Here is a 23,280-nt window from a genome sequence, read left to right as displayed (position 1 = left end):
ATATGATGAAAAATTGCAGTCTGGCATTGTGATGATGTTTTTAATTGTCTGTCATTCACATATTAGAAATCTTGCAACATTCTTAATACTTACAGCCTTCCTATGATACTTTAAACTGTCCCCTTCTTGTCATCCTCATAACCATAAAATGCTTAACTGTGAAGCCTCCCTTTTCCTCGTGTTTGTAAAATTGACTAAATACAATTCTTTGCTCTTCATTAAGCTGTCCCTTTTGTTGCCACAACGATATTAATTGAAATCTAGAGCCCAAGCAACAATCTATGCTAGCACATTCTCAAATTTATATTTAAAAAATACTAAATATTTCTATTAAAATTAAAGCACGATTTCCTGTATATTGTATAATGCAACAGAATAAAGGCCTAAATTTTATTACTGCATGCAAATTAATAGCTACAGGACTGACCATTGTAAGGACAAATATATTGGGTTACATGGAGAAATACATGATTATGTGTACAGTTTCTGTATCAGTGCACCTCAAGGTATGCAAGACATGCTGGAATACATATATAAAAATAAATTTATTTTACTACATCCTAGTTATGTTTATTTTTATGTTGGACATACATTCCTACTGTAGTTGCCGTTTTGTAAAAAAAAAGAAAAGCTTAGTAATTCAATTTAATCCATTAATTTATCATATTTTTAAGCTGTTACTACATTTTAATTTATATACCAAATTCTATCAAGATATAGGACCACCTTACTTTTGTTAAACGAAAGAAAAAGTATTTTTGATGTAGAATCATAATATGCATTAAAAAACGAATTCCCATTTAAGAAAATAAGTTGACCTCATTTTCACCAATTGTAGCACCATCTAAGATAAAACTGATAGACTTCAACTGGGTCATAAGGTGGGAATAACATTTTTAGTTGGATGCATATTTTTCAAGTTATTCCAGTGAAGTGATTAAAATGGATCACCCTGTACACTTACAGTGATCACTAAATTATGATCATACACATGAAAAGTGAATGTAGTTTGTCATTCATGTGAGTTGCAAGAGCAAGAGCAAGAGTTTGCCTATTTAGCATAAATAAAGTGTCAGTGGTTCAATAAATAGTAAAATTATGAACATGACAGATGAAAGGAAGATTAAATTGTGGGAGTTTGAAGAGCTGGTACCTTGATTTTCCAAATGGCTGAACTGGTGGTTGTTCAATAGCTGCCATAATTAAAATGTACCAAGACTGGCATCAAAATGCTAAAACAACAACCCAATGGTAAAACTGCAAAATATGGCAAAAGGTTGATGTTAGAGTTGAGCTCTGGGTCCAACAATTCGTAAATGCAAACAGACAACATGTTGTTCAATACAACATGGGCCAACCCAAAAGAATATCTAGTGTAACCATGTGTTGTGCACTCACACATTTGAGCTATACCAGCAGACCACCACTATGAGATTCCTAACCAATGTTCATTGACATAACATTCACTTGGTGCTAAGAATATGCAAATTGGATGTTAGAAAACTGGAAGGTGTGCTGTTGGACAAGTCACATTTTTTACTCCACTATGTGGATGGTTGTGTAAATATTTGGCATCAATAACATGAGGCTCTTGATCTGTTATGTATAGTATCAACAGTGCAAGCTAGTAGGGCAGTTGCAGGGTGTCAGACATGCTTAACTGGCAGGAACTTTGACCCCTGGTGCATGTGTAACAACTTACGACTGGTCCCAACTATTGTCAACTGCTTGCTGACTGTACAGTTTTCCTGCCTTTTTTTCTCTACATTATATTTTTTCAGAATGGAATGATGTCTTTCATGATAATAATGTATAAAGCAATTGGGCACTGTTATGCAGGAATGGTTTGGCAAACACATTTCTGACTTCCAGCATGTCAATTCACCTTTGAACTCCCAATATTTGTTCTTTAAAGTGGGACACTATGGAAAGGCACATCGGGAGTTTGAATATACCAATCACTTCCATACCTATTATGCAGGCTGCACTAAACACAGCTTGGTTGGCCCTACCTTCAAGCTTCAAATCATGTTGAATCAATGTCACATCAAGCAGCTGTTATACTGAAGACAAAAAGAGAATCTACAACATAATACTTAGGCGGTCACAATTAAGTGATTGCTCTCTCTCTCTCTCTATAGTTATTAAGTATACACACCACACAGAAACATCTTAGAAAGTCTAATAAAAATAACTGATGGTAAGACAAAAATAAAAATGCTGTTATTTCAAATAATGTGGATATCAGTGAGACTGATATAGCTTTATTATGCTATATTATTGCATTTATTAGCCTAATTTCTATCAAATTTTTTAGCATAATACTAATTGCTACAATTGGTTTATACATATTAATAGATTGTATATTGTATGTATATAGATTATATCACTGCTTAAAATCATCATTGCACATTAGTAATAAATGTCCTTACCTGCTGAAGACTTTTGCATATTTAAAGCAGTTTGTGTGACCGTTGCACTGTTGTTTGAATATATCTTTTCTTCTAATTGAACGTCTGATTTATTTAGTTCATTTAATTCACTTTCCTTTGGTTGTGTTAAGGAATTCTTTGTAGACCTAGTTTTAGTCTTCTTAGTAGGTGTTTTTGTGGAGATAAATCTTCCAGTTCTGTTGGAACTTTTGTTGTTTTCTTTAACCGAATTAGAGCTACTAAACAGACGTGAACTTCTTCTGACATTACTTAAACTACCGGGAGGAAGGCTACAAAAAAAAAAAGAACAAGAAAAATCAAACAACTGCCTGTTAATTTTAAAAAGCTTTGATAACATCTACAAACCTAGACTGAAGAGAAGGGGTTTGAGAGATGTTAAAATTTGTAGTATTGTTGTTATTTCCAGACTGACTGAAGATTTGAAACTTTGGCGTATTTATTGACTGACTCCTCCTTGTCATTGACTTGCAAAATATAAAAAACATGATTAAATTGAATTTTATAACGAAAATTTTATGAAAATCAAAAATACCTTTTTGGCAGAAGCACGAGGGTCGTTACTCTGTGCATCGATTAAAGGAGAAGGAGAAGGTGTGATATATGCTAGAGTACTACTGTTATTAGATATTACGGCTGTATTTCCACCAGTGGAAGAAGAAGAATCGAGTAATAATACTCCAAAACTACAAGAAAGATTAATGTCAAAAATAAATTTAACAAAATTTAATGTATCTTTATGTATAAAAACTTACCTAGGAGTTAAAGTACTAATTGATGTTGGCCCTCCAAACATGCTATGACAAACACGTGACACTGTTTTATTGCTAATAGATTTCATAACAGAATTATTACTAACAGGTACCCAAACATTATTTTCCGGTGTAAACACTTCTATGTTGTTCGGTTCGACATTAGACCTAATCAATGCTAACGGTGAATGCACTGAGTAAGAGGAAGGTGCCGAGATCATGGAAACTTTTCCTGTAATCTGACTAGTATCCTACAGCAAATAATAAAATTATTCTGGCTGTCACAAAGTGTTTCCTTTCAGTTTTTAATATACAAACCTGATTTATTTCGGGTGTAGAAATACTTTCCGAGACTCCTGAATTTCCTGTGTTTGACATATTTTTATTCATTAAATTTACAAGAGGATTATTACCCTGACATGTGTTGAAATTCTCTAAGTTAGTTACATTAAATATTTTTGTAGGGTCTAATCTTTCACCTGTTAAAAAGCAATAAAAATGTTAGAAGTAAAACAACGAAATATTTCCAAAAAATTAATGAATAAATTACCTAAATTAACTAATGATTCATAAGATGTCCAAAGAAATGGATTAAGTTTAAGACTTTTTCTGAAAGATTCAATTTAAAAAATTATTATTAGAAACTGTTAACTATAACAAAAATAAAATTTGATACAAGAATCAACTATTTACCTATAACTTTCTATTGCTTTACCACGACGTTCTGTTTTTCTACACAATTCAGCAAATAGCTGTAATGCAAATGAAGCTGCATCTCCGTATTCATTTATGATGTCTTCAATACTTTTCGTTTTTGCAATACTACCACCTGTTAAAGCTAGTTCTGCTTCTCCGTATCTAAAAAAATTCCAATACAAAATTTTTAAAAAATTTATACAACAAAAAACAGTTCAAAATTAAGAAGAAATTACTTACTTTTTCAAATCCATGCAGCATCTGGCTAAAAGAAATGAACATTGTGACGTTCGGCAGCCTTTTCTATGTAGAATGGAATAAGCAGATGCTGGTTTCCCCGCCCGATAATAGCATGTTGCCAAAAGAAATAGCGAATCATCAGAAGAAACTAGAATAGAAAGGAGAACAATTATAGAATTTTTATATTTTTACAGAATAAGTAATTTGAAGTACAGTTTATTTCATCAATTTTTAGTATTAATTCTGTAAGTATGAAACTGGTGCAAATTATTATTAGATTATATCTTGAACTATAATCAAAATTAAAAATACCTCTACAGAAGCAAAAACTAGAGCACTAATTTACTTTTTTCAAAGAGGGACCTGAAAGAGGCCTTTCCACAGGCCTGTCTTGAGCTCATCAGGCCAGGTAGTGAGGGATAGGGCTCAATATATTCAGGACAGTTCACTTCCAAAGAACATTGTGGAATTTTTCAACTGTCTGAATTCAGTCCTGGGTCCCCTACAACAATACGCTGATGCCTTAACTATTACAGTATCCGATTGGTGAGGCAACATAATCCTAACTTACCCAATCCCGTCAAGTGGTGCTTATCCAAATCTGAATTTGGATAAGCACCACCCGGCAAATTGGTATATTTAACCAATTTTTAAAAAACTTTAAGTTAAAACCAAGTAGAAAAACTACTCTTTAAAATCCGACTTCGAGTGAGTTAAAAACAAATAAACGGAAACGAAAAGATGTTATACTTTTTTCATAACTTTATTGGTACTATTCCCCAAATGCATTTCGCCAAGACTCATCAGTGGGTAAGTAGGTTCCGACAATCTCCGTTCCTTTTATGCTGGGTGATGTTTTCCCAGCATGCATCTATCTGCATACCGTCATTCAGGTTGATCAAATTTGCATATTCTTTTATACAAAAATGTTCTATTATTCTACGTTTTATACAATTTTCTTCTTTATACAATATTTTTATATTATTTCTATCGATATTACATAAATTATTTTTATAGTGTAGATACCACGGCGATTCTTCTCTTTTTAATCTTATTGCTGCCTCATGTTCTTTTAAACGTACTTCTAACTTCCTTCCGGTCTCCCCGACGTAAGATTTCGTTTGTGGACAAGTACAAGACAATTTATAAATCACACCTGCAACATCAAGTTTGTTTAACGTATTGGCATCATCTTTGTTTATAACATTAATTATATTTAACAATCTGTTTTTTTGTTTTGCCACAATACATATAGAATACTGTTTGAAAATTAATTTATATCTTTCATAAAGTTTATGTACATACGGAAATTTAACATATATAATATTTTCATTATGATTTTTTACGTTGTATCTGTAATCTACAAACTGATTGTACCACTTACATAATAAATTCTTTGGATAATCATTCAATAAATATTTTTTAAAAAGTTGTTTTATTTCTTTATCTATATCTTCTTGTAAGGATGTCCTGTTCACTATTTTTTTAAGGTCCATAGTAAAGACGTTTTTCTTAGTTTCTACGGGACAGTATGATTTGTAATTAATAGTCTTTTTTGTATTACATAATTTTTCGTACTTACGGAATAGCAGTCGGTTTTCCTTTCTTAATATAGTAATATCCAAGTAATTTAGTTCCTGATTTTGTTCTTCTTCACTGGTGAACTCTAAGTTGTTACTCAAACTGTTTGCATAGTTTTCGATATCTTGGGATGAAGTTATTTTTGAGTCATATATAATTAATATATCATCAACGTAACGTGCGTAGAAATTTATACCTGGAGCCTGTGATATATTTTCATCAATCGGTATCATGCAAATATCAGCCAGTTTTGGTCCGACAACCGATCCCATCGAGATTCATACTTTGTCCCGTAGAAACTAAGAAAAATGTCTTTACTATGGACCTTAAAAAAATAGTGAACAGGACATCCTTACAAGAAGACATAGATAAAGAAATAAAACAACTTTTTAAAAAATATTTATTGAATGATTATCCAAAGAATTTATTATGTAAGTGGTACAATCAGTTTGTAGATTACAGATGCAACGTAAAAAATCATAATGAAAATATTATATATGTTAAATTTCCGTATGTACATAAACTTTATGAAAGATATAAATTAATTTTCAAACAGTATTCTATATGTATTGTGGCAAAACAAAAAAACAGATTGTTAAATATAATTAATGTTATAAACAAAGATGATGCCAATACGTTAAACAAACTTGATGTTGCAGGTGTGATTTATAAATTGTCTTGTACTTGTCCACAAACGAAATCTTACATCGGGGAGACCGGAAGGAAGTTAGAAGTACGTTTAAAAGAACATGAGGCAGCAATAAGATTAAAAAGAGAAGAATCGCCGTGGTATCTACACTATAAAAATAATTTATGTAATATCGATAGAAATAATATAAAAATATTGTATAAAGAAGAAAATTGTATAAAACGTAGAATAATAGAACATTTTTGTATAAAAGAATATGCAAATTTGATCAACCTGAATGACGGTATGCAGATAGATGCATGCTGGGAAAACATCACCCAGCATAAAAGGAACGGAGATTGTCGGAACCTACTTACCCACTGATGAGGCTTGGCGAAATGCATTTGGGGAATAGTACCAATAAAGTTATGAAAAAAGTATAACATCTTTTCGTTTCCGTTTATTTGTTTTTAACTCACTCGAAGTCGGATTTTAAAGAGTAGTTTTTCTACTTGGTTTTAACTTAAAGTTTTTTAAAATTGAATATTTTACCGATCCCATTGGTTTTTAAATTATTTAATTAGTTTCAGTATATTTAACCAGTTGTTTGCGCGGTACTCCCACTGGAGTAACCTGTTTTTGTTAAACTGTCGCGCAGTACTCCAGTTAGAGTAAGTGTCAATTCTTTTTCGTAATTAACTAGTTAGTGGCAATTTAAGCACTGATTGGCTTTTACCTACAAAGACTAAGTCTGTTTCAATGAATAAGATATTGTTACTACCCCATATTTTAAAATTTACTAACAAAACTCCTCCTTTCTATGTTAAGTCTATGGGAGATCTTTCATTTGTTCATTTGACAATAAAATCCTAGTTAGCATGCCTGTTGGGCACTAATTGGTATATTATAGCTAAATGACTATCCTTTAACCAATAAGCATCGACTTGGGTTTGTGGGATGGGAAGTTTCTTCGAAAACGTTATACCAACTCGGAGCTACATTGTCAGCTACAAACGTAAACAAACAATTATAAATCATTATTCTTATCTAGTTTTAGCTTGAATTTAATAAATTTTTATGTATATTTATCCTATTTAACAAATAAGCATGTTTTTTAAACCATTCAGCCATAAATCTTTCAAAAAACAAAGTACTTCCAGTTATCGTAATACTTCTGTAATACATAAGAAATATGTGTATAGTCGTTAATATAATAAAGTAATAATCGCTTATTATAGTCTACTATTAGTACAATAGTGTAAATAACATATAAATAGAATCAAATACACATCATCAATAATAAAAGTGTATTGACCTAGATTTAGAAAGGACACCATCCCCCATGCGATTAGCGTTATAAGCTATAGGCTGTAGTATTTCTCTACGTGAATTTAGAAAGCTGCAGTTTTTTTATTTGACAGAAAATAGACATATCTAAGTAATGTATATAACAAATTAATGGAATATTTATAAAAAAACAATTTTTTAAAAAATATTTTAAAATCTTAAATTTTATTAATTTTTTTAAAAATAAATAATATTTTGAAGTTAACAATCATAAAGTGTAATATGTACGTGATAGAAAATTGAAAACAGATCATATCTACGACAATTTTTAAGCGAGATATCGCAAATTGAAAAACCACTTTAAAAACCACAAAACGTCTACGCAACAGCGGTGTTGTTTCAGATTACTGAGATGCACAGCTGACAGGTTAACTTGCAGTGGAATATGTTATGCACCACAAACAACATTATTGCATGAATTTATAACTTGATAATAATTTTTGAGTTTTGATTCACTAGAACTCAGTTCCAATGCTACAGCATGACCCACCTTAAACTGATGTTGAAAAGCGCTAGTTCTTTCAAGGCAACTTCATAGATAATTTAATCGGCCAAATGTACTACGTTGAAATTAAAATGACAGGTGACTGCAACTAGTGTAGTATATATTATACTAGGATCACCTGAAAATTGAGCCAAAAACCCAAATCCCAGCTTAAATCTATGGCAGTTTTGTCCCCACGATATTCCTCAAGCATACATTCCAATCAAGATTCCAAAAAGCTTACAAAATTTGCTGACCCAGAGTCCACATACTCCCCAAATTTGGTCAAGATTGGTCAAATGGTTTTAGAGGATTTAAATCCGATGACATTCGACCATAAAAAAAAAATGAGCCAGGCAAGCAAAGGGAGCAAACAAGACCAAAAAGTACTTAAAATTCAATTTATTTCTGATAAAAATGTAAAGTACAGTAGAGCATCGATTATCTCAATACCGATCAACTGAAACCTCGGTTAACTGAAAGCGTTCCAGTCGGAAAATTCAAATTTCCGCTACCGCTGTGGCGCTGCAATATTTGTCTATCTCTTGGACTACTTCAATATTATTTTTGTTGGTGTGCGTGTTTTAGCTGGAAGCATTGGCACGACCACAAGAGGGTACTTAAGGACGTGCCAGTATTTAAATGAGGCTTTTTTTCCATCGTGAGTGGTGAGCTTTGCTTGTTTTGTGTGGTGTTTTTCTGAGGACCGTATGTCGTGCTGAACTGGAATGTTTTTGATACTTGATTAACTTCACAAATATAATTTTTTTGTTTTTATATTTTTCAATATATTTATTGTGTTTGTGCAAAATAAAGAAATAATTTTTAATGATACAATAGCCACGATTATTATTTTTAAAAAACTTTTATTAGGCATAACATCAACGAAAATTAAACGCAAAGCGACATGCAACGGAGAAAAATTTTAACATGGGATAAGTTAATATATTTTTTGTACGTGATTAGTTATCCGAACAACCCCAGTCCTGAAATGTTTTGGAGAATCGATGCTCTACTGTAATATTGTCAGGTATAGTTTCTTCCATTTCACAAGATTTAAAAGAAAACTGTGATATAAAGTTCTTTACAATTTTTAAAATGTGAGGCATGGGTAATAGACTTCTGCCCAATCTGCTTCCAGACTAATTAATTTAGAAGTTATAACCATACAGGCCATGCTTTGTTTTAGCAACAATGCTCTGATTTATACAGCAAAATTAACCTTTGAATGATTTCTTGTAAACAGTTTTGCTGACTATCCTCCTCGCAGTCCTGATTTAAATCCAATAGAAAATATATGGGGAGCAAGAACTGTATATGCAAATAGAAAGCAATACAACTCCACCTATGATCTAAAAGACGTAATTCTGTCTGAGTGGCAAGCCGTCAGAACACTGTACACAGAAAGTTATTAATTTGACGTTTATTATTAATTTTTATGACTGTTTTTATTTGATGAATCTATCATTTTAGCTATTTTGAGCTCCATAACTACATTTGCTATGGTTTATTTTTCTTATATAATCTGTTGTTACAATGGCCTTTTAACTTTAAATATTAAGCAATCGTTCAATTGAAATTTTATTTTGATGTGTTCTATCATTTCGCAAAGCACTGTATCATCATATAAAAACCAAACCCCAATTGCATTACTAATCAAATAATCAACACATTTAAATTGGTAACAAGAACATATTTAATTATAAAAATAAAATCAATTTTGTCACAATTAATTTGGTGTAATACATAATTTAAAATTAATACCCTTTGAATTTTTTTTTATCCCAAAACTTTTGGTATGGAGAACAGAATTAAAAAAATGTTCTGTATATTAAAATAAATCTTAGGATTGTTTTTAAGTCTGCTCCTAAGTAAAAAGAATAAAAACAATTCAAAATTATACAAAATTTTATAAACAAATCCATTTATCATCATTTTCAAGAGTATTTTCTAATTTTATAAATTTTATAAAATTATAAATGAAACTTGCTACATTCATTTTTTTCTACTTTAAATGTAACCTGAAAACAACAACGACTGAGTGCGGTGCAGATTTTTAAAAATTCGCATTTGTATTTTGCTGTCTTTAAAATTTATTAAAAAAAAGAAGAAAGAGAAACAAAAGACAAATTTTCTGTAAAATTCACTGTCTAAAAAGTGAATGTGATGTCACACAAAATCATGTTATGTAACAAATGAAATCAAATATTATTTAGTAATGTAATTAAAATTGACATTTATTATTTTCTTTCAGTGATGAATTCTCAATTTTATTTAGTAAATCGTAAATTTTTCTATGCTTTACATTGTAATTTTTCTCTTTACAAAATGAATACTGTATTTTTTCACATTTCTGAACTTACAATTCGGAAATATTTAAATTTGGAATGCTTCTTGACTGTTGGATGGCCATTATTATTATTCAAAAGCTCCAAGTATGAAAATTTTCTCTTGTTTATATTTAATTTTGAATACATTATTAACATTTTTACTCTAATAAATTATTTTAAACTAAATTTATTTGCTAATCATCATCCAATTTGTCTAAAAAAAAAAAATAATTTATTAAGAGTGGAATCATTTTAGATTCAGAGAAATATATAGTAAGTTAATTTTATAGACAAGAAATGTTTAATATTCCTTAATGTTGGGGTCCATGAAGTAACGTACACACAAAGAGGAGGGGATTTACAAAAACACATCATTGTACACAATAGAGAGGGTGAAAGGGAGTCTCAAAAAATTGTGGATGTAATTAATAAACATCCCAAATTTAAAGACTTTTTGTATCTAAGAATAAAATTACTATTTTTAATCATTTAGTACTAGAAATCATATCTATGTTTATCTTATTTGTTTAAATATTATGAAACATTTTACAAATTGTAAACTGTGTAATATATGTTATACAGTTTACATTATACAACTGTTACTAATACTGTCTTCTAAGAATATTTCATAACTTAAATGTATGCAAGAGAGCATCTGATTCAACTATATGTGATACTTTCAATAATTTTGATGTAATGTAAGGATTTATTTAAAATTTAAAAACAATTTTTAACATTTTACACTTACATATAAGAAATGGACTGATTGTGTTTTAATATTTTCACATTCTAGCTACAATTTACGCACATTGTACAAAAGAAAATTTGTAAAAGGATAGGGATTAAACAAATTGATAAATGTAATTAGTTTAGAATGAATGACACATTAATTTTTTAAAATTATAATAGAAATAAATTATATAAACTGGATATACAATAACAATGCCTCATCACATTTGTATTTTAAAATATGAATTTATACAAATGTTTTTTTTAGAAGCACACTTTAACAATTAATTATTAAATCATCAAGTGACATTCTGCAAAAAAAATAAACTACCTTAAAATTAATTTTATACGTAACTGATGTATAAATTACAATATAGTGTTTTTACAATATAGTGTTTTTTAATGCACGTTTTAATATATACAGTCAAACCTGTTTTTATGCGCTCTTTTTATGTGCGATTTTTATTTGTGCGATTTTTTTAATGCGAATTTTTAATTTATGCGGTATAGTCGGCGACTAGTCTCGTGCGATTCGTCATGTCTTACGTTGACTTATTATAGCTAAATAAACTTATTATAGCATAAATGCACTTATTATAGTAATATTATTGCATGAATATGCGAAAAATGAAACAATTTACTTTTTAAGTCAACAAAACACCACCTGGACAAAAATATGTAAAACAGACGATAGACCAGACGATGCAGTCAAGTGCTGACATCTGTTGTCAATAAATTCTATTTCGTACGGTTTTGAGTTATTTTCTATGTGAGACTTTTTTTATGCGGTCCCTGTTGACCGCATAAAAAAAAATATTTTTTAATTGTGTTGCGAAAACTATTATTTACAGCCATTCGTGAAGTTTTGTGAGATTTTTTTTATGCGTTCTTTTTAATGCGGTCCCTATCCCCCGCATAAAAACAGGTTTGACTGTATATATATTCACTTTTAACCTTAGCAATTGCATAAGTTAACAGTAATTTAGAATTTTAACTTTTAATATATAGTACAGATTTCATATGAAATTAGAGCAGACTGAAGAGAGGGAAAATAATATGCATAGATAAATATAAATTTATTTTTTCACACTGATTTTATTAAATAAATATTTATGGAAACCCGAGTTAGATCACAGTCAAAGTATTGACTTAATATTTATTGTCTTGCTTCAACTTCCCAAACAAGATTTTATTTAAGTTAGTTATCAGCTTATTGGTTGTAGTGTGATTTATTATTTGATATTATGTTATTGTATTCTAATATTTATATTGCTAATATAGTCTGTTGACCTGTGAATATGATTACAGTTTATACAAATGAAAGCTGTTATTTTTAATTTATTAACAAAGTATTTTATTATTATAGATAGAAATGTATAAATATTTTATATCAATTATTATACCTTATTTATGAACATTCTAAAAAAAAATGTTAATAAATAATATTTGAAGAATGCTGAAAATATGTTATTTAATAAACAATAATTTATTTTACAACTTAATTTTTAACAAGAGATTTTAATTTTTTTATTTTGCTGTTTTGCTATATTTTATTGTAACATCTCAGTTAAACCATGCATTAAATTTTATTTTTTACATGTTTAAAAAAATTATCAATTTACATACTATTTGCTTGTTTTTAAAAGTCTAATTTATGTTTATGATATATATTTATTCAGTTCATGTATTATTATTTTTTAACCAAACCATAACTGAACTTTGCTAAAAATAAAAATGTTTTAAGTATATAAGTTAAATAGTTATAGTGCACTAGAAACAAAATTGATACATATTTTACTTAGTAGAACAGGTAACAATAAAGTACAAATTCCAAAATAACATATTTGAAAAGCAAACTCCCGAAAGCAGATTGTAGATTAAGCTATATATCTACTCTATACAAAAGAATATCAATCAGAACATTGAACTTTCAACAAAAAGTTGCTTGAGCAGCAACATCAACAAATATATCATATATTGATCTTGTAACTTTTAATGAAAGCTATAATTCAAAAGATTAAAATATTTTGTGTACAAGTTTACACAAGTTAGAATAAAAAAGTTTAGGGTATTTTTAAAATATCACAAACTATCCAAAAAATTTTTTTAAATGTTTAGTATTAAACCATGTTACAAATACAAAAACATTCTGCAAATATCTTCGATGAGTAAGTACAAAGAAACCTACTGTCTAAGGTGTCAATCTAAAAAAAGATACTACTATACAAAGAAAGTGATCTTTCATTTATGTTAAAATGACACATGCTTTGAAAACAACTACAAGACATTGGAAACACATCCTTTCTGAATAAATATATAGGATGACATTTGAATCTATTTATATATTTCATAAGTTTATATTTAGCAGTTGTTGGCTAACATAAAGAATTTTTTTAATCAATTAGATATATAAATTTAGAATTATTAACAATAAAGACAAACTCATGAAAGTTTCCATGTATTAATTATTGAATATACTGTACACAAATTTCTAAATAACCATCTTCAAAGAAAAAACATGCATTTTTTAATAACAACATAATTGAAATTTTGATTTTAAATAAAATATACAGTGAAACCTGCATAAACCAGACTCGTACAGTACCAAATATTTTTCCCATTTAGGCAGATTTCCATCTTATTAAGGTTGGACAGATTTTACTGTAAATGTAATTTAACATATTGTTTGTTTTGTCTTTATCATCAACGTTTTGGATATTTATTTTAATTGATAAACAAGAAATGCCGAACTATTTTTCCGATTTCAAAACATTAATTGAATTCTTTCTCTTCAGTATTTTTATTCCTACAAGAATTATATCAAGTAAATAATATTGTGTAATGTATACAACTGATTAAATCTTGTATTAAAATGTGCAAATGAAATAAGGTGATGTTTATTATGTTTCTAAGTAAACTTTGTTTCTTACTGACAAATGATAAAACTTACAGACAATGTGTATTAATTTTAAAACAACTTACCTTCTGCACAGAGCCTTTCAGCCAAGAAAATGGCATCCCCATAAGCATAATGATCTAATGCATGCCAGATAGCTGCCTGAAAATTCAAAAATTCAACAGATATAAGAACGAAGAAAAACAATGAAACATTTTAAAATATCTATCATCATTTTTAAATATTCTATTCTGATTAAAACTAAAAGTATGTATCAGACTAATTACAAAAATAAATCTAATTTTATAAATTAATTATGAAAGGTCAAATAAATGAATGAGAAAAATATGATATCACCCACTATTTCCTTATCAAGAGTAATTAGAACAATCTGCAGATCCATAATTTATAAAAAATGAAAGGAAAAAATAAAACAAAAATTACTTTTTCAAATTTAATTTTCAATTTAATGAATTATTATATATTATAACTTTCATAAATTTTTCTGTATCGTTACAAACTAATTACTCTTGATTATATTTTAATAAAATATCAATCCATTATACAAAATCAAACTATTCAATTCAATTCTAATATTTAATTAAATATTTAGAGTAAAACAACCAATAAAAGTATCTTGTGAATCAAATTTATTATATTATTTTTTATAATATAATCATTTAATTTGCTGTTGTAGCGATGCTTTGATTATATTGAACTGTTTTATTTCAGTATAGAGTCAATTCTGTCCATCCGAAGAACAAATTAACGAATTAAAAAATTTGAATTTAAATGATTTTAAACACTCCAATAAAATATTTGATACATTATTATACATTTATTAACTTTTTTTATATTTATTAAAATATTTTGAGGATTAATTGACACAAAACAAATATGTGATTAAATAACTAAAAATTTAAAATTGTGCTTGGTCATATTGTACAGTGAAGTACGACCGCGAACAATGTTGTACAGTGATACTGCATAATAATATAGTCTATGCACGATATGGTACAACTACATGATAGGAATATGAAGGTGTTTGGAATAAAAACTAACATTAACAAATTAACCTGACAGAGAATGCAAAACTGGGCAAATCATTATTTTACTTTCACAATAAAATGAAGATTAAAAAATCCCCAAAAATTTTTAGTGTGGTCCTGCTCTGATGTATTGATCCCTTCCATCTCCACCTACTGCCCTTGTGAGGATGGCCAAACCACCAATGGGCTTGATGAAAAGACTTTCTTAGTGCCCACAGGATGGCAAGAATTAAAAAAAAAAGAAGAAATTAAAGACAAAAATGAATTTTAAACAGTTGTTTGCAACAATTTCCAGATTTGTTAAATTTTAATTTTGTTCCCAGATTTACTTTTTCTGAACAATTTTTTTTTAAAGGGCAAATATGATAAATTTGCTAGCCTCTTATGACACGACGATAGTCTTGGAGATGAATTCGTGTGAGTTAGCACAGAAAGTGTTTATTCACAAAGAGCCATATTGTAATAGATGGAATTAGTAGTATATAATGTTATGTAAGTATTTTCAAATGCAACTTGTTTATAAACTACTTCAAATATTCCTTAGCTACAAATGATTTCTTGTTTTGATGATATTGGAATATTTAACCGTTTTAAATGATCAATTCCATCGTAAAAGAGATTTTCTGCTGATGAAGGAGCTGCTAAGAGAACATGGCTTTAATAAACTGTTGATTAAATTCAACTATTACTATATAATATCAATTTGAAGAGAATTTCTTCATTAATTGTGTTAATAACAAATGTCACACAACTGTCTATTGGTGTTACAGAAAAATATGTTTAATCCACAAGTACTTTCGACAGTATATGACTGTCCTTTTCAGGAAAAATGGCAAACAGAATGCTACAAATCTAGAGATAGAACTGTTTCTCGCACAAAAGCATGAAACATAAATTACAGATAAAATTAATTATATCACCTCCTTTTTTTTATTACAGTATATCTCTTTTTAATGATTATAGATCATCTAAATATATAAAATTACTTCTCCTGACTGACTGACTAATTGATTCATCATTGCCGAGAGCAAACTGCCGAACCTAGAGGTGAAATTTGGTACACAGTTAGGGTACGTCATGGAAACGCACACTAATAAGGGATTTTTCAAAATTACCCCACGGGGGAGAGGAAGAGCATTAAGGCTTAACCGGAAGAACGGCTTCTACTGTACTATTTTAGATGCGATTTTTTGTTTTCAACTACGTTTAGTCTTTATTGAGTACTTAGGTGTATTAAATTGATAACATTTCAGACATTGTTATAAATATTTTTATACATTTCGATTTCGCGGGTGAAGTCGTAGGTAATAGCTAGTCCAGCTCTAATAAACCTGGAAGGACTTGTTGAATAAAAAAAGTTATAATCATATGTTTCACACATTGGTAATTCAATAACTATCAAAAACTGTAACATTTCTATAATCAAGGCTATATAGCAGGGGTAGCCAACAAGTCTATCGCCAAGCCAATTTTGGTCGATCGCTCGCAATGTCTTGACTTAATGTATTATATTTGTAACCGAACACAACAGTATGCATGCAGTTATGCATGCATACTGTTGTGTTCGGTCAACTCATAAGCAGTGCACCACTTACTGAAACACAGTGTATAAACATAGTATGTATTTCACATCTCCCCCTCCCCACTTACACTATGCTTATGACAAGTCGATCGCGACGCATTTTTAAGATAAAAAGTAGATCTTATGTATACAAAAGTTGGCCACCCCTGCTATATAGTAACTATTTTTCTCAATAACTTCACTATTTACAATAGTCAGTATTTAATTTCCTGCAGATAATCATATTTGTTTTCACACCACATTGTTAGAGCTATTGTATGAATGTAAGATTTGGTAAGAATCAGATAAGAAAAACTTTTTATCTTATCTAACACACATTTTCAGTTTCCGAAACCAGTTGTCGTTTAAGTTTTTCCTTTGCTAATTCCTGAAAATTCCTATAACTGTTATAATACGCAGCATAGTTTGATGGAAAATATTCTAGCCACTTAAATTTTTCAAACTAATCCTTTTGAAAACTTTGACTGTCCTTGTTTTATGGTTATAATTGAAATTTTATCTGCATTATATCTTCACCTTGACCTGTGTCATCAAATTTTGTTCTTTTTCCTTCAATCCTTTTCTTCATAAATATATTTAGATTCGCCTACCTTCATACAGATCTGTTCCATCATATTTTAAAGAAAAAATGTCACAAAAGTAAATTTTAGCAAACAAATCTGTGACATCATATATGCAGACCAATCCACCACTAAACATTACTTCATTTTCAATTACACTTGTAATTATTTCACATAAATTTCAAGGACTCACATAAATTATGATGTGGAAGTAACCAGGCAGCAGTTAATATTTAATCAGTTACCCTTTGTTCACCCAAGTACAGGCAATACGCTTCATTGCTTCTGAAGTAAAATCTAATGACGTGCAAATGTTGAAAGTATTCAAATCTTTCTTTAGCATGCTACAGGACAGCTAATTAATTTTTTTTTTAAATTCTGAATAATTTTAATATGTTAAAAAATGAAAAAGAATTGCTTTTATTAGTCTTTTTTCTTTTTTTGTGACTGGAGTGGCTCCACCCTCGCCACATACCGTATTTACTCGCATATAAGACGAGGTTTTCATTCATTTTTCACTGCTTCAAAAACCTAGGTCTTCCTATACGCACGTGCAAAGGATTCTTTGTTTTTGCAATAATTTTTGTGAACCATCTAATCACGTTTTTTACCAGATACTCACCCTCTGGCGTTTAAAAACAGAAGTATTTTATCTGGATCATTTGAATCGTTCTTGTGTATTGTCAAGACTAAAGATGAATAGCAATAGGAAAAGCAAAGCTTTTGAATTGAATTCCAAAATTACACGGGAGCCCGATATAAGTTTTAATTCATTTCCACGTGAAAACAGATGATTATTTGGAAATCAGAATTCGGAGAAATTCTTAAGTGTAATCAATGGAGAGTGGATTCGACTGTTAAGAATAGGCAAAAAAGGTTCCCAATTGTCCAGCTTTATGTGAACAAATTATGTTGTCGATTTTACAAGATTTTTCCTTAAAGTTTAAAATGCCAGTAATTTTTGCAGGACAATGTGTGCATTTACGTGCATTTGACATAAAATTAGAATTGTATTAATAAATCTAATTTTCTTTATTTTGATCTTTAAAGTCACACCTCGTCCTATATGCGAGATCGTCTTATATGTGAACAAATATGGTATATCACATTAGTATATTTACGCACACATCATGATTACATTCTATACTCAGTTATGTTTATCAGGTTTTGGGTAGGGCCACCTCTAAAACATCATTAAAATGCATTGTCATCAGACTTAAATATGTCCTCTCAAAGTTTCAACCTTTATATTAATTAGAAATGAGTGAAATTTGAACTACGAGAGTTGAGGGCATGATACGAAGCAAGTTTAAAAGCATTTAAAATAAAAAGAAAAAACATTATCATTTCTTTGTCTTAGATTTGTGGCTCGTTCGATGGTTCAAAATTCATTTTTAATAAATAAACTGATAAATTCATAAAATATCTGGCTAAAATGTTGGTAAAGCAGGTGTATTATCTTTACAACTGAACACTTTTGTAATTTTTACTTTATAGCTCATTAATTTGCAATATGACATTTTGATTTTGTTAGTTAAAAATCAGTTTTGAGCAGTGCCTTGTTTACATGTTTATGAACTTCAAGGAAAGTGGATGAACATGCCATTTCTTTGCAATATTTATTATTGATTTTGAGGCTTCTAAAACTATGGGTTTAAGGGTATTAGGGGTATTATTGTTTAGGGGCATATATATACTACGTATATGAGACATTCATACTATGCTACGTACATGAGTAAGCAGTCAAGGCACTTTCCTTAAGCTCAGTTTTAGAAACCCCAAAATCAATAATAAATACTGTCAAAGACATGGCCCTTGTTCATTTACTTTGCTTGAAACAGCATTCTAAATGTTTGTCCAAGCAGCAATCTGAAATTGAAATTTTTTCTGATAAAATAATGCTACGTTTTTCAATCTTTAATTCTTTGTGATTATTAAATTTCAAAATAAGATAAATTTCGTTTTACACTGTAGACACGACACTCCAAAAAAGCATGAAAATATAATCTAAAAAATGAAATCTATGTAAAATAATCAAATAAGAGAAAAACAAACTGGAACAGGAAAGCATCACAGAAGCCCAGGAATCATTTAGGTAAGATTTAGCCCCCATCTAATCATCATCTATAGCCATGATTTTAAGACAATGCTCATCTAGTATCTAACTTTCAAGAATGTGTGTAATTTTTTTAGCCTGACACAGACTTACACCTGTGCACATTGTGCGCGCATGCAAGTGTATGTGCACTTGTATATAGTTATAATGGCATCACTGATTCACTGACAAGAAATGCTTAAGTGAAAGCAGGCATATGACAGAAAAGTTAAATGGCATGGCTGAAAGAGATGTTGAATATGTTACCCAATAACCAAAATCTTAAAAAATTATAAAATATTTGTGTTACAAAGGCCTCAAAATTTAATTCACATTATTTTCTGACTTCTTATTGATTACTTTTTATGCGAATTTCTGATATGTGGATTTGAGTATTTGTAAATGTATATATGAAAAGCAACCCAAACAGTTAAAAATGCTATAATTCTGCTGAAGCAATCAAGGGTACACACAAATGCACACACACACACTTTGATTTATAGATAATTAAAATTAACATAAATTTAAATCTAAATTTTTATTTATGTAATGTGTATATATGTGATGATGAAATAAAAACTGAGCTCACAGAAAGTAGCACAAATTCTACTTTAGATTGATTGTCTAGTATGGAAGTTTCAAACTCAAACACCGGAAAGGGCCAGTCAAGTAGATGTATATCAGACACGGACCATATTCAATATTATTCGGTAAACCAAAACATACTGTAATTTTAAAAAAAAGGCTAACAAAAGCCCTTTTATTACCAGCCTTTATGATCTATGTAAATAGTTAGACATTTGAATTTTTTCTGTTTTAATCTTTACAATGTTACAAATATTGATTTTTAGAAAATAAATCAAGGCTGCAAGCCAGATATGAAGCCATAATGGCCTGCAGGCCACCAGTTTGCAACCTTGGTCTGGTACGATTCCCAAAAAGGCTGCTACCACCCCTAGAGGATGTAGAAGACTCAATTGGGTGCTAGAAAGCAAGGAAGACGAAAATTCATTTTGAAACAATATATATAAGAAATATATGCACTAAAAGAGAACAGTAGTCTGAAAAGTTTGGGAAACACTGGTTTAGTAGTTTTGGGCCTCAAAACAGTCATCTTTTTTGGAAAATTTGTAAGTTATATTACTCATTTGAAATCCCAGCAAGAACTGAAATCGTTATTTGTCATTTATATCTATTCATACATTCTCAACAATGTATATTTTGTCTATAAAATTTTATTATACAGCATAAACAAATATTTAAAAACTTGTCATACTTAAATTACTGTTTGAATGACTAAAAAAATTACATTTAAAGTGAAGGATAGTTTATTTTTTTTTTACTGAATTTTGAAGTGAAGTGGTGCTTAATAATTTGCAAACTAATTTAAATAAGTATTGTACAAGAATTAGATTGCAGCTGCTTTAATTTGTTGTGGAATTTTTCAAATATTCTCTAGAGAAGAATGAAATATAATCTTTATTTACTAAGATAACAAATTGATCAATGCATAAGAGTTAATAAAATATGTTAAACTTTCTTGAAATAATAATAATTTTTATGTTTTCAAACAATCAACTGATAGAACGCTGACTGCAGACAAGCTACTCAAATAACTTTAAAGCAATAAAGAGTATAATCGTAATATTCCAAAAAGTAAATTTTAAATAATCATTTGTTAACATGTTAAGTTTGACTTAATCACTTTATTTATGTCATACAGAGGTATAACATCAATACTGCTATAAATCTGAATTTAAGTGGTTTAAAAACTGATGTGTCATGAAAGATCATTAACAAGCTTTGTACAATTTTTATGAAAGACTTGTTTGTTTTTATGTTGAAATATTAATCAGAAAAGGATTTAAGATTTATATCTTAATTGATTCAACAGTTTTTCATAGCCTGGAGCATCGAATGATAAGGAACAACAATCATACAGGTCTTCCAAAAAAAATTTTAGTTTTGAATTATTATAATTATGTTAATTATTATCCAAGAACATCACAAAAAGTGTCCAAGTTTCACATTTGTCCATTACAATTTCTCAATGTGTGCACCTCTGCCGTACAACACACATCCAATTGATATTCAAATTCTCTTCCTGCAATCACTACAACATATCTGATGTTGTTCCTCTCACAGTATTCATAATTCTATAGCTCCTGCAGCTTACTCTTATCACACAGTGATGAGCAATTTGAACTTTGAAAACTGCAAACTACAAATGCCTTCATTCACAGAAAAATATATTTCTTTTTGACCATACATACATAGATGGGTCTTAGTCTACTTTCTGTCCCTTCACACGCTATTTTTTATCAAATGCTATTATTAATTTTGATGTGCTACCGCTGGAGGACGTTGTTAACTGTTTTACATTTTGGTGGCAAATGGAAACCTCCATAGAAAAGTCCACTTTGCCGCGTGGAATTGTTATTGCCTTGTACAGCATGTGAAGGGACAGAAAGTAGACTAAGACCCATCTATGTATGTATGGTCAAAAAGAAATATATTTTTCTGTGAATAATATAATTTGTCCTGGCAATTTTTATTTTTTACAAATGCCTTCTCTGTTGTGGAATCACCAATTTCATTTACGGCACTTCCTAGAGGTAATAGCCAACAAGATGTTTGAATGCAGATGGCAGATGAAACTCGGATGATTACTCTATTGACTGGTGTAAGTCGTGTACTTCTAGGATAATAATTTACATAACTACAGTAATTTAAAATATTAGCATTCATATTGGAATACCGATAGTTATATTAAAACCAAATGATTGTCGGATTAGATCAAGTTATATTACTGCTACTATTAATAATTAAATGCTAAATAATTTGGCCTAGAGGTAGGCATTAGGCACCATCTCTTATTAAATTTAACAATTATAATTAAATTAATATTTATTAATTTAAAAGGTTCTGGAAGAAAAGAATGGCCCAGAGTGGGACTCAAACTTGCAACTGCTGCTTACTGTGCAGATGCATTGCCAGTTACACTACCCAGACCTTCATCATAGTAGTAACTAATATTTAAGTATTATATATTATAGCAGTAATATATCCCAATCTAATCCAATATTGTTTGGCTTTAATATCATTATCAGGCTTATGGATGTTTATACTTCTATACCTACACAATGCTGAGGTAAAGCGATAACTGGCCAAGTGCTATAGTGGGAGTATATAGGCTGTGGGCACCAAGTCATTTCCAGTTGGCACCATGAGTAACCAGTATGGTTATATCTAAATTAATAGTTCTGAAAGTGAAGATTGGATGTAGATCTGAGTAGATTAACTGGTAACACATCCACATGGTAAGCAGCAGTTGCAAGTTCAAGTCCCGCTCTGGGCTGATTATTTTCTCCCAAAATATTCTAAATTATTTAATTTAATAAGAGATGGCACCTAATGCCTACTTCCAGTACCAAATTACTTAGAATTTAATTATTAATAGTAGCAAGAAAATAGCCTGATTCATTACAGTGTTTGTTTGGATTTGATTAATAACATCAATCTTCGAGATGTTTATATATGTATCTGTTGCAACTATTCTGAAATTCAATTTAGAATTACTTTTATAAGAAATAAAAATAATTCTAAATTAGAGATGAATGTTTTAATAATGTTTCCTGTTAGATTAAAATATCTTACAGAAAATAATGTTAAAATACTAACTCTTTTTGCCTTGTCAATGCTAAGAAGGTCTTTTTTTCATACCCATTACAGATTCAACCATGGAGAAGCCAGATGGCAAGGAACACAGTCCAATATATCCAAGTCAATCTAAGTTTCTATGCCAGACTGGATTAAAATGTGTATCTCCAAAATGATAAACTAGTACCTTTACTGTCTTGG

The 23,280-nt window shown here is 29.6% G+C and overlaps 1 protein-coding gene across 2 annotated transcripts in view; it reads right to left on the bottom strand.

The window, feature by feature from the left end:
- Cdc27 (cell division cycle protein 27) overlaps positions 1 to 23,280 on the bottom strand; it is a 50,599-nt gene that overhangs the window by 5,301 nt on the left and 22,018 nt on the right. For both annotated transcript variants that reach the window (XM_067264723.1, XM_067264724.1), the window contains exons 2-10: positions 14,220 to 14,295; positions 4,139 to 4,286; positions 3,896 to 4,060; positions 3,753 to 3,811; positions 3,521 to 3,681; positions 3,206 to 3,453; positions 2,986 to 3,136; positions 2,799 to 2,917; positions 2,433 to 2,722 (exon numbers count right to left, since the gene is read on the bottom strand). In XM_067264723.1, the coding sequence (XP_067120824.1) occupies positions 2,433 to 2,722; positions 2,799 to 2,917; positions 2,986 to 3,136; positions 3,206 to 3,453; positions 3,521 to 3,681; positions 3,753 to 3,811; positions 3,896 to 4,060; positions 4,139 to 4,286; positions 14,220 to 14,295 (1,417 nt within the window). The remainder of the gene's footprint in view (positions 1 to 2,432; positions 2,723 to 2,798; positions 2,918 to 2,985; positions 3,137 to 3,205; positions 3,454 to 3,520; positions 3,682 to 3,752; positions 3,812 to 3,895; positions 4,061 to 4,138; positions 4,287 to 14,219; positions 14,296 to 23,280) is intronic.

Source organism: Centruroides vittatus, unplaced genomic scaffold (assembly GCF_030686945.1).
Source record: "Centruroides vittatus isolate TY-2023 unplaced genomic scaffold, ASM3068694v2 contig_1916, whole genome shotgun sequence".
NCBI lineage: Eukaryota > Metazoa > Arthropoda > Arachnida > Scorpiones > Buthidae > Centruroides > Centruroides vittatus.
This window is presented reverse-complemented; position numbering and strand designations above follow the sequence as displayed.